The 12,275-nt window shown below is 44.0% G+C and overlaps 1 protein-coding gene across 3 annotated transcripts in view; it reads right to left on the reverse strand.

Annotated features, from left to right (window-relative positions):
- The window catches only part of TPD52 (tumor protein D52), a 98,549-nt gene that overhangs the window by 24,761 nt on the left and 61,513 nt on the right, over nt 1-12,275 (reverse strand). For all 3 annotated transcript variants that reach the window (XM_026495843.4, XM_026495842.4, XM_057307686.1), the window contains exon 2: nt 364-479. In XM_026495843.4, the coding sequence (XP_026351628.1) occupies nt 364-479 (116 nt within the window). The remainder of the gene's footprint in view (nt 1-363; nt 480-12,275) is intronic.

The following is a 12,275-nucleotide window of genomic DNA, read 5'->3' on the forward strand; positions in this document are numbered from 1 at the left end:
GTGCCGACTTACATCCACAACACAGCAAAGGGGAAAACAAAGTCACTGGTGCAGCTGAAATGCCAAGTGCATTAGACTCAGGGCAGCCCCTCTGGCGATATTCACTAGTGCTCCTCTCATCGTTTCGTCCTTCACATCCGACTTCTCACACCCACGTCACTCATTAGATCCCTTTATTCATATAGAAACAAACTGACAGCACGCTCTTCTGTTTCTCCTCCCCCACTCCAGACCTCTAGGACAAGTAAGTGTATGTTGCTTTCTCTCCCCAGGAACGGAGGATGAGATGTTACCATGTGCTTCAGAAACACAAATGATGGTTTAAGCGCAAAGCATGAAGTTCCAAAAGGAATGCTGCTTTACCTTTGCAAGTTCTTTTCTTAGCTCTTCTTGCTCCTCCTCCGATAGGGTCTCTGTGGCACTGATCGTGGCAGCAACATCTTCTCCTTCCTCAGGTACTGGGTCTGTTCTCAGCAGACCTTGTTGGGGATTAAAAAAAAAAAAAAGGTCTGTAAGGTACAAAAGCTAAGTAAAATTCTCCTTTAGGCTCCTCCACTGCCCCAGTGAGAAAAAAACCAATTCGACTGGACCCACGTATCAACTTTCTGTACCTTCAAATGATCTGGCTCTTCCTGCAAAGGACAAAAAGAAAAGTCTGAGCTACCACTAAAAACCACCAAATTATACTCTGCCAAAATATGAATTTAGAAAATACAGCACTCGCGTAGCTTCTGGTCTTTTGCTCAGTCACAATATAGTTACTGCAAAGCAGAAGAGTTAAGAGCCAAGAATGGGATCTTGCCAAGGCTTTAAATGCTAACCTAGTAAATCAGCATGACTAATAATTCACACTAACAAGGAAAGGGGTTTGTAAATGTCTATAGCTTCCTGTGCTAATCAAATCCAGTACTTAATCTCAGTTAAGAACTGAACAAACTCAACACCTACAGAAATTTTATTCCAAAGAAAGAAAGAAAGAAAGAAAGGAATTTTATTACATTTCTTTCCATTGTTAGTGGAGGTAGGAAACCCTTTCCTGAAGTTAAAAAAAAATTATATATATAATCCAATAACCCTGAAAAGTCCTAACGTATACAGAAATGACCAACAGCAACACAGAAGTTTTCCACATTATTTAAGACCAACAAGGCACAGCCACTCCCCTGGAATAGAGTCAACCACTATGGGTCCTTCAGCTTGAAGAACCTGGTACTTCTCGAGTGGCCAGGGAGGGACCTGACCTCCAGCAACTCTCCCCTCTCTTCTGCCCAACCAACCATGCATAAGGCTAGGGTGAGGTCAACGAGCACCCCCCCCCCCGCCCAAATCTTGGGTGCAAAATTTAAGGTGGCACCAAAAACTCAGTATAATTTTAATACTTTAATGCAATATTTTGAAAAAAATCAAAGTTAATTCAAAGAATCTATAATGAACAAAATACCAAAATTTTAAATAGGCTCAGTATCATTGACGTTTCCTTCCGCCTCAGGCTCCAAAATGGCTTTGCACAGTGCCGTTCCTGATCTTGTCTCTGTTTAAAAGTTGAGCATTTTGTTCATCATGCTTTCATTTTAATTTTTCTGAAAATTGCATTAACGTATTACTGGTCTTGATGGCAGAGCATTTTGGTGCCCTCTTCAATTTTACAGCTAAGGCCGGGGCTGCTGGCCCCACTTGCCTTATCCTAGCCAAGTTCTGCCCATGCATTCCCACGTCACAGGGGTCTGGGTTTTCACAGTCTCCTCTGGCAACAGATTTTTTGCGTAGGGAACCAGAGAAAGGTCTCCTCCTTTTCCTGCTCTTCGCCTCTTTCTGCCAGTGGGCACCGCAGACCCCCACCACCCCCACGTCCACTTCTGAGACGTGCTAGTGCAGCCATAGCAGCGACGCGGCGTCCCGCCCAGAGCAAGGTGCCAGGCAGCAGATGCCAGACTTCCCAGGCAGGCGGAAAGGAAGGAGGGGGAGAAAAACCACGCGGTTCAACAAGCAGCCAGCGCCACGGCCAACCTAAAAGAAGTATACGAATCAATGACACAACCTGTATGTCCACTGTGTAAGAGGTACGAAGACACCTGTTACAGGCTCTATGCCATATTAACCGCTATGGCGCTTAATAATTATAACAGCAATCATCATTAGCATAACAGTACCAAAACAGTGCCGACCTGAAAGGTGTTTACAGAACTGTTAAAGGAATAGAAGTAACACAAGTAAGAATTCAAAAACACACAAACTGGAGCGGCACACAGAATATGACTCAGCCTTCTAATGCGCAGACGATATGTGACGGGTACGGTCAGTAGATGGAAAAGCTCAATGAGTAATTGCTTCTGTAGGGCCCCTCTAAAATACCTTGAGACTGCCCAAGTAAGACTTCTGTGAGAGAAATCTGATCGTGTCACTCTCCAGCTTACAATCCTTTCGCGGTTGGTTCCCTGTTGTTTTCCAGACAAAATTCAACCGTGAGGTTTAGCACGCGGCCTTACTGGACCCATCCCCTGCCATCTGCCACCAGAACCTCGAACTCCAACTCCAGCCAAATCGAACTATGGATAAGGTATGTACGGTCAGAAATCACAGAGAAAGGCCCGTGTATGCTTGCTAATGTATCCCCTACGCTAGATTATGTGACAAGAGAGTATGAGATTGAGGATGGGAGAGGAGTATATGGTAACAATCATATAAGACAATATAGTAAGAACCACAACAGAGTTAACTATAAACATTCTTTATTTTTAATGTTTTCTTCAGACTTCCCATCTCTCCAACCAGAACAGGACTCAAAAAAAAAAAAGTCCAACAAAACTCTGGTGCTAAACCATGCCTTAAAAAACAAAGGCTCTTTCATGCTTTTTAATAAATACTAGTTTGCAAATCTGCTTAAGGAGAAAAATGTAATATCTAATTACTAATAATGCTTTATATACAGCTGCCCAATTCCAGAAAGAATCTAGGGGGATTCTGCTACTATTCAAGTACTTAGTTAGGCTACCAGGGAAAATAAATGTCTCAGAAAAGGGGGTCATGTAGTTGTCCACAGGACTTCCAAGATGACCTTGAGATTTTATATTCCTAGTCATTAGTAATTTATTAGTTACAGGTTCTACTTTTTCCACATCAGCCTGTAGGCGGCAGCAAATTATCAACATTCAAATTTTAAGGTGCGGTTTGTTTTAGGGTCATCAAACTGGGGGGGCGGTATGAAAAATGAAGACTACAAAGGAAGAACAGAAAGGCAGATATCAAAATCACTGGCAAAACATGACAGTCACGACTTAAGAAAATTATTAAGAACCACAGCCTCCACCACAGAGTGCACTCTACGTATATTCCAATCTGAACTAAGTGGTCCAAATACATGACATCATTTATGCATACTTTTTCTTAGAGAAATTCCAGGGAGCAGGGAGGACAAAGGGCAAGCTGGAAGCAGAGGGCTGGGGCCTTCTCCCCAGGGGCTTCCAACGTCCCCTGAGGGTCTAAGAACACATGTGGACCCCTGGCTGAAAGTCACGGATATCGGATATCGTTATAGAGCCAAAGTGATGGAAAATTGGGGATAATTTGCTCCTTCTGGTTGTTACCATTTTAGCCACCTCCTCAATTCCTGTAGTTGTGCAAGCAAACAGAGCCGCCTGTCTCCCCTCTGAAGAGTTATGTAGCAGACAGAGCCTGGAACCCACCAACAGGCAAATGGCTGGGTGCCCAGGTGAGAGTCCCACTGCCAGGGGAGCGACAGGGAAGATGAACAGAGGCGTGGGGATCATGCCCCAGCAATCCTAAGACACTTTTTTTTCCCTTTACATTTACAACTTTGAACTCGAGATGCACTCAACAGCCAACTGGTTAAGCAGTCCTTATGGCGTAGTTGTTTGTCACCTGTACACGTGCTCCAAAATGTGCAAAATGGGTGTCAGGGACTGAGAACTTCACAGACCTCTCTTTCGAGAAAGTCTGCATCACACTTTGTGTGAGGAAAATAAAGCAAGACATGGATTATTCCCAGTTGAAAAGCAATTCCAGTAAGTTAGGCCATGCATGGGAAGGTGTTTCAGGAAAACTGTTAACTTGGTTTACTCTAAAAAATAGGCACAGGAGTGTTATGGTCAACATATATGTCTGAGTAAATTGAAAAGAATGTTAATAAGCATAAAAAACTTTAAGTAAAATTAAAGCAGTGTCTTTTAATCTTCGAACTTGTAGCAATTTTTCCCCTTACCGAACAAATACTATAATGGTACACCCTAAAATCCACAGTGTCCTGGAAGACATGAAATGTGATACTCCCCAATTCTGAGAACTTGTTAGTAATCTGAGCAAAACGAAGTGCTTATTGGGTCTTTGACGGCAGTGGAAATGTGTGTGACGAGCAAGCACTGTGGGGAAGGACACGTCCCTAGGTCCAGACTATAAAGTCCTGATGTCATATTCTTATCTTTTCATCTCGGTACTCACGGTGCCAAGAACAGAGCAAATGTTAATGCTGTATTTGAACCGATCTACTGGTTAAAGATTTATTCAAATGAAGTTTCTCTTTACTTTCCCAGGCATGCCCACCTATTTGACGTATATTCCCAAAAATTTCAACAAGAGAAAGAAGCAAAAAAGCCTTTTTAAAATACAAATTTTGAACCTACAGTTAGAATCAAGGCATAATTAAAAGTTCGACGAGGACCATTCTGCTCAGGAGCTAAGGAAACAGCCCATGCCACCCCACCCTGGAGCCCCCACCCAAACACTTCCCTTCGGCTCACCTTTGACCTGTTACCCAATTAAGACCAACTGCTTCTCCTCAAGACTTTCTATAACTATCGTTTAAAAACTTTTTAGCCATTTTCATATAATTTCAGATCTGAAAAAATTTTGCCTCATATTATTTAAACACTTTATTGAATAAGATGAGGAAATAGGAGGCAGACACTTTTTTTTAAAGAGTAGATAAAGCATGAACTTTGAAATTAGATGGCTCTGTAGGTTGACCTGTGTCCCCCAAAAAGAGACATTTCATTTCCTAACTCCTCAGGACCCACAAATGTGTTTTTATTTGGAAACAGGTTTTTGAAAATACAGTCAAGATGAAATCACAGTAAGTGAGGGTGGGCACTGATCCAATGTGTCCTTATAAGAAGGAAAGCCAGATACAGAAACCCAGAGAGAACAACATGGAAACAAACAGGCACACAGCGGCCGAGACTACTCCCCGTGATAATGGAGGCGGAGTGGAGGGACACAGCTGCAACGCACGGCACGCCAGGATTGCCAGCAACCACTAGGAGCCAGGATGACGCAGGGAAGGGTTTCCCTACAGAAGGAACATGGCCCGCTGATGCCTTCATTTTGGACTTTGAGCCTCCGGAACAGAGATAGAACACGTTTCTGTTTGAAGTCACTCAGTTTGGAGCACTTTGTTATGGCAGCCCTAGGAAACTGAGCCCCCCCCAAAACCCATTACATATTTAAAAAAACAACCCGCAATACCACCTGGCTCTCCAGGTTCTTGTAAGAACAGTTTAAAGGATTATGAACATGGAGGGTGGGCACATATTAAGTGTTCAGTAAGGATGTGCTATTGCCCCACTTTTCCATGTGCTCTAAGTCTTCCCAGTTACTTCCTGTCTCCTCCTCCATGACGCACGGCTCACAGGTCTCTTCATTTCCCATCTCTTGTCAACCCCGTCACCTGGCATCCGCCTCCCCTCTTCATCGTCAACATGAAAAAGTTGTCAGTCATGACGTCATGTGACATCTCCAAGGCATCAGCACTGAACCTTGGTCTGGAATCTCCTCTCCTGTGATACCTCCCGGATTTTTCTAACCGCTGAGATAAGGCTTCGTCTCACTCCTCCATTTACTTCATGCCTCCCCTCCAAACTCACCACTCCTGCCTTGACTCGGGGCTCTTGCGATTTGTTGCTCAGATTCTTGCCCCTAAAGCTCCCTAATGGTGTCCGTCCCTCCAGTCCACTCACCACCCTGTCACCAGAGTGAGCTTCTAAAGCCTGACTGCGACCGCGGCACTCCCTTGCCTGAAATCCTTCTAGGGCTTCCCACGTCCCAGTTAAGCTCTTGCTCTGTGCAACCTGGAGCCCACCTACTTCATCTCCCACCACTGCCCTTACCCGCCCTGCACACTCAAGACATCTTCCAACCTGCAGTTCCTACGAAGACGTGCTTTTTGTAAAGTAATATATTAATTCAAAAAGTAAGATAAAGTGCCTCCCATATATTTTTTGCCCATTTTATTTTTTGTGTGGTAAAATATACAACATAAAAGTTGCCATCCTAACCCATTTTTAAGCATACAATTCAGTGGCATGAACATTCACAATGGCGTACAGCAACCTCCACCGTCTCTTTCCAAATTATGCTCTCTCTCTCTCTCTCTCTCTTTTTAATGTCTTTGTACATGTTATTTTCTCTTCTGGAAACCCCCTCCTTATTTCCAAGTCCCTTTCATGTCAATCAATCAGTTTTAAGTGTCTCCAGCTCTTGGAGGCTTTCCCTGGACCCCGTGCGCAGGCCTGGCTCTGGGTATAACACTCTGGAATGTCTACTGTCCTTAGAACACAGCCTGATGGGCTGCGCAACATTTGACCTTAGCACTGTGTTCCGATCCTGCCACTTCAGCCCAGCGCAGTATCTGGTGCACAGCCGCTCATTAGCACTCTCCGAATAAATCGATTACAGGAAGGTACCCAGCTGAGTTGGAGAGAGAAGAATGTAGTCTCCCTTCACTGTCTTCCTTCTATCTTGAGCTTTTTATTTTATATCTCATTCCCACTTTATTGGTTTCACTTACATAGGTTTTTCTATTTAAAACAGACACAAAATTTTTTAATTTTTTAAAATAAAATAAAAATAATAAAACACGTGAAATGACATTTTTCTAAAGAAATACAACTTCCATTTCATACATAATCTATACAAAGATTCTTACATTTGGAGGTCATATACCTTCGCGTTACAAGGTGTGTTCACAATCAAAAGCACCATGCTTTTACGGGGGGGGGGGGGCGCAAGTGATATTACAGAGGGAAGAATATGATGTCAGCTGCTCCCAGGATATGCAGTTAGGAGGGAAGAAGTGGCAGAAGAGGAGTCTAAGATATATGCTATTTAGTTAACACTGGGCCTACTCAAGAGAGAATTTGATAGAGTATAATTGAGCCCTAGAAGTTTCTCTAGGAAATAAAACTGTATACACCTCTCTTACACAGTCTTTAAAGAGACAACAATGGTTTTAGGACCAGGGTATGAATAAGAAAACTTCAGGCTCTAAGAACTGTTTTACTTAAGCACAAGCAAGAGGAAATGTGTGCCTTTTTAAAACCTAGAGACACAAGAAGAGATAACAACATTTAGTTCAAAATGTCTTTAGTGGTACCAGCCAAAAAGATCACAAGATAATAAAGTTATTTTTCCTCTTTAAGGCTGTGCTTGGGGCTCCTACTCTCTGAATCTTCTGTTTCCGAATGCAATAAAATGCCAGCGGACGCAGAGGAATATTTGGAGGTCCCCACAACAAAGGAAGATCCTTCTCTCTTTAAAAAAACTCTAACAACAAAGGATCTACTTAACACAGGGCTTCTCAATCACGGCATGAGGGGCACTTTGAGCAGGTGAATTCTTGTGCTGGGGGCTGTCCCGGGCATCATCCCAGGTGGCATGCAGGCATCTACCCGCTTGATGTCAGTGGTAGTCCCACCCCAAAGCCAACTGCAGTTGTGAAAACCAGAATCATCTCAAAATCGGCTCAAGCTGTGGCCAAAATGCCAGCGAGAGAGGGAGCACAAGCAGGGAGAATGAGAGAGGAAGAAGCAGGCTCCCAGAGGAGGAGCCGGATGCGGGCTCGATCCCAGGACCCTGGGATCACTCCCTGAGCTGAAGGCGGACACTTAAAGACTGAGCCATGCAGGCGCCCCCACCAGTATTTTCAAATGCTTTACTCACCTCCTCCAGAAATTCCTAAACTGACCCTTAAATCTTTTTCTCTTAAAAAAAAGGGGGGGACCCTTCAGTTGATAACTTCAGAACCATCTGTCCTCCCAACCCCAATCAAGTGTAAAATGAGTAACTAGGGCACTCCACAAAAGAGAGATCAAAGGTCAGCCATGGAGAAATTTGGGGATCCCCAGGGAGGAAGTCACTTCCATTCTTAAATTTCCTCTGTAGGAATAAGGAAGTTCTTCGTAACTTCAATTCTGCTCTGATTTTTATTTTGTAAACCATACATTTGCTATTTAAGACCTTCACAATTAGGGGAGCCTGGGTGGCGCAGTCATTAAGCGTCTGCCTTCGGCTCAGGGCCTGATCCCGGCGTTATGGGATCCAGCCCCACATCAGGCTCCTCCGCTGGGAGCCTGCTCCTTCCTCTCCCACTCCCCCTGCTTGTGTTCTCTCTCTCACTGGCTGTCTGTCTCTGTCAAATAAATAAATAAAACCTAAAAAAAAAAAAAAAAGACTTTCACAATTAATTACACCTAACTTTGAAGAAGTAATAATGACTTCCCTAAAAAGAAGTGAGAATGACACAGAGTAGAAACCAAAAAGGGTAATAAAACAGAATGAAAAGAAGGACTCTGAGCTAAGAGAACTCCAGTTTTATTTATTTTTTCAGTGTTTTAGAGTTTCAAATATGATAGCATAAAATTAAAAGGTCAGATTCTTTTTTTTTTTTTTTAAGATTTTATTCATTTGACAGAGAGAGACAGCCAGTGAGAGAGGGAACACAGGCAGGGGGAGTGGGAGAGGAAGAAGCAGGCTCCCAGCAGAGGAGCCCAATGTGGGGCTCGATCCCAGAATGCCGGGATCACTCCCTGAGCCGAAGGCAGACGCTTAACGACTGAGCCACCCAGGCACCCCTAAAATGTCAGATTCTTAAATGGCTCCTGAACCTATTTCCTGAAGTCATTAGAAATAACCAAAGGTGTTTTATACAACAGGGCTGCATCTTTCTGTACATTAAAAAAAAAAAAAATGGTAAGAGGAAGAGTGGGTCTACATTAATAGGGCTTGGGAAATTAACTTTGTAGGTGTTCACCGAAGGGCAGAGAAAATGCAGCAAGGGCCACGAGCTGAGAGACAGCTGTGCTGACCAGCGAGCGCAAAGACAGAATGGACGTACACACCCAAGTGGTACGTGAAGAATCCACACACTCCCTCCACGGTAAAGCCCTTGACGGAGGAAAGACCACACCTGGAATGACGAACCTGTTGTGTAATATCCGTCGCCAAAGAGGCCAGGAGAGTGTGATCAAAAAACAAGAAAACACTGGCTTGAGGACCGAGGGATGAGCGTGAGACCCAGTGGGGCTAACTGAGCTTTGTGATGTGGGGGCTTCACAACATCTCTCCTGGCCTCAACGTTCACATCTGGAAAATGGACTAGAGTGTGAATTAGTTCTTGTCAGTTTCATTTCATTCATCCATTCATTCGCTCACTCATTCATTCATCAAGTATATGTTGAGCCACAGATGTGAAGCACTACTTCGGGTGGTAGGGAAGACCAGTGAGCAAAAAAGACTAACGTCCCTAATGCAATGTACATTCCAGATTCTGAAAAATCCGTTTTTCAAACCAGGGGCTGTGAAATCCACTTAGCAGTACCAAATGAGCATTTTAAAAAGAACAAATGGAATAGTGTAAGATATCAGAGTACATCACAAAGAGTCAAGGTAAGTTCTGTTTTCACAGAATTCTTCGGTTACTGATATTTGTACTGATGAGGGTTGTGGGTCAAGACGTATAAGGTGCTCTGAATGTAGGTTGGTTATATCAAAGCGTTTAAAAATCCCTAATAAAAGACCTCTCTTTGTTCCAGCTACTGGCCCTCATCCTCTGCTTCACTCAGACTGCTTCTTAGGAACATTCTGCCCACAGATTAAATCTCATTACTTTCTCATTTGCCCCATGATGGCCTGGATAAATATCAAAGAATATGTTTCTCAGATCAGTGTTCCCAACCCTTCTGAGCAGGAGCCCTTTTAACATCAGTCCCTTTCGTGCACTACGTGTCTGCTGATTAAGAAAATGAACGGTGGGGGTGCCTGGATGGCTCAGTTCGTTAGCAGTCAACTCTTGATTTCCGCTCAGATCGTGATCTCAGGGTCATGAGACTGAACCCCGCGAAGAGCTCCCCGCTTAGCGCAGTCTACATGGAATTCTCCCTCCCTCTCCCTCTGCCTCCCCCAAACCCAGCTCGCTCACTCTCTCTAAAACAAATAGATCTTTTAAAAAAAAAAAGAAGAAAAGAGAAAATGCACAATGACCAAAAGCCACATGAACTTTTAAACGTATTTATAATATATCCGTCCTAAGAGCTCCTACTTAGAAATACAAAGAGTACAAATGCACCCAAAACTTAGTATTCCTTCCATCCACGCCTCATGCTTGATGTTCAAACGGATTTGCAGGCTTCCTGTGCCCTGAGGGGTCTCCGGCACCGAGACTGCTGATTACTGTTCTAGATCGTCTTTTATTTGGTTATTTTAGAATCACCATGTTCTTACTCAATGACTGCTTCGGGTAGTTTCTGTTTGTTTTAATGCTCGCCCTCTCCTTTTTTCCAATTAAAGCAAACTGCTCAACTTGAGCACTAGTGGGTACATGAGTTTGTTTTTAATTTTTGTTGTTCGCTTGCCCTTTTTTTTTTAAATAATTTTGTTTTTAATATCATGAGCCCGGACTCCTACAGACTGCTACTAAGAACTGGAAAGACAATTATTTGAAATTTGCCTGGAGACATCTCCAACTTTCCAACTGCTTTATTTTTAACAGAAAACATCCAAAGGCAGCAATTACTGCAACTGGGAAAAGTGAAAAGAGGTGAAAAGAGACACAAGGAGAGTGGAAGAGAACTAAAACAAGCTAGGTAAATCTTCCCACAAATCTCGGCCCCTCGCACACTGATCACCAAGACCTACCTGAAGTCAGGTAACTGCAGCCTCTGTTTCCGTGGCCCCTTGTTCCTTGGGCTTTACTCGTCATCGAGCTCAAACTCCCTACTGTGTGTTGCTTTTTTTTTTTTAAGATTTATTTATTTATTTGTCAGAGAAAGAGAGCGCGCACAAGCAGGGGGAGCGGCAGGCAGAGGGAGAAGTAGGCTCCCTGCCAAGCAAGGAGCCCGACGCAGGACTCGATCCCAGGACCCTGGGATCATGACCTGAGCCGAAGGCAGACGCTTCACTGACTGGGCCACCCAGGGGTCCCCCATGTGTTGCTCTTCAGGCATTTTTTGTACGTAGGATTTAGAAGTTAGGATGGATGATGCCACCCTTTTAGGGGCCAGGCATAGGGGAGATCCCCTATATTACGGAGGTCAAAGATGGGCCCCGGGGACAGGGGAAGGGTAGCAGGGGAGAGTGCTTCCCTGCAGACCTCTAATGGCTACCTCCCAGTCCCACTTGCAGAAACGAGCTCTAACCTGGTATCCTCAACATTCTTCCCTGCCTGGAACTCCAAACTAGACCCCAAAGGTAGCCATAGCCGCAACCAATGGTTAGAGGAACGTCTACTGTCAGCAAGTATAAAACCTAAACTACTTAACACCCAGGTCTCCTGCTGTACCCTTTACTGCTTCGTTCTCAATCACCCACTTTGTAAACGTAAAAACAGCACACTGCAACCTATCCTTCATTAATAAGGAAAACATTAACTTCTAGGAAAATCTGCTCACTTCTCTGGCAAGCTACAGCGCAGGTCTTCTAGGGGGTTCTCCAGGCTTTCGCTGCAGAAAGAGAGAACTGGCCCGGATGACTGCTCAGGCTGCTTCCAGCCTCCTGCTGCCTTGTGCGGATAAAGAAGACTCTCCCTGCCCGGTACCTGGCCTGTAGAACGAGTCATACTGGCACCTGTGAAGGAATGACTGCTTCCCAAGGTACAGCAATACTGAGTTCTTCTTTTTAAAAAAAAATCTCTTGCCTAAGTATTTCTGTCTACTATTCTCAGATTCCAGAACAAAATCCAGGACGTCCACTAGCAGGGCCTTAAATGTCGTCAGGGCCTCAGATGCCCAAGCCTCATTTTAACAAAGACAAAACTGGGGTGGGGAGGGGGTCCTTAATAAATTACATATAGATGGCCACAAGCAAAGGCCTTCAGAATCTCCCTTTTTTGTGATTTAGTCAATGAACTCAAATTGATCCGAAGAACTCTAGTGCTCATATCAACCTTTAAAATTAAGGTTCCTGTTTTACGTATAAACATATTCTAACTATTTAACGAGCCACCTCTCTCTGCCTGGATTCTGCAACAGCTTTGTTCACTAGTTTCAACA

This window comes from Ursus arctos, unplaced genomic scaffold, assembly GCF_023065955.2.
Source record: "Ursus arctos isolate Adak ecotype North America unplaced genomic scaffold, UrsArc2.0 scaffold_6, whole genome shotgun sequence".
NCBI lineage: Eukaryota > Metazoa > Chordata > Mammalia > Carnivora > Ursidae > Ursus > Ursus arctos.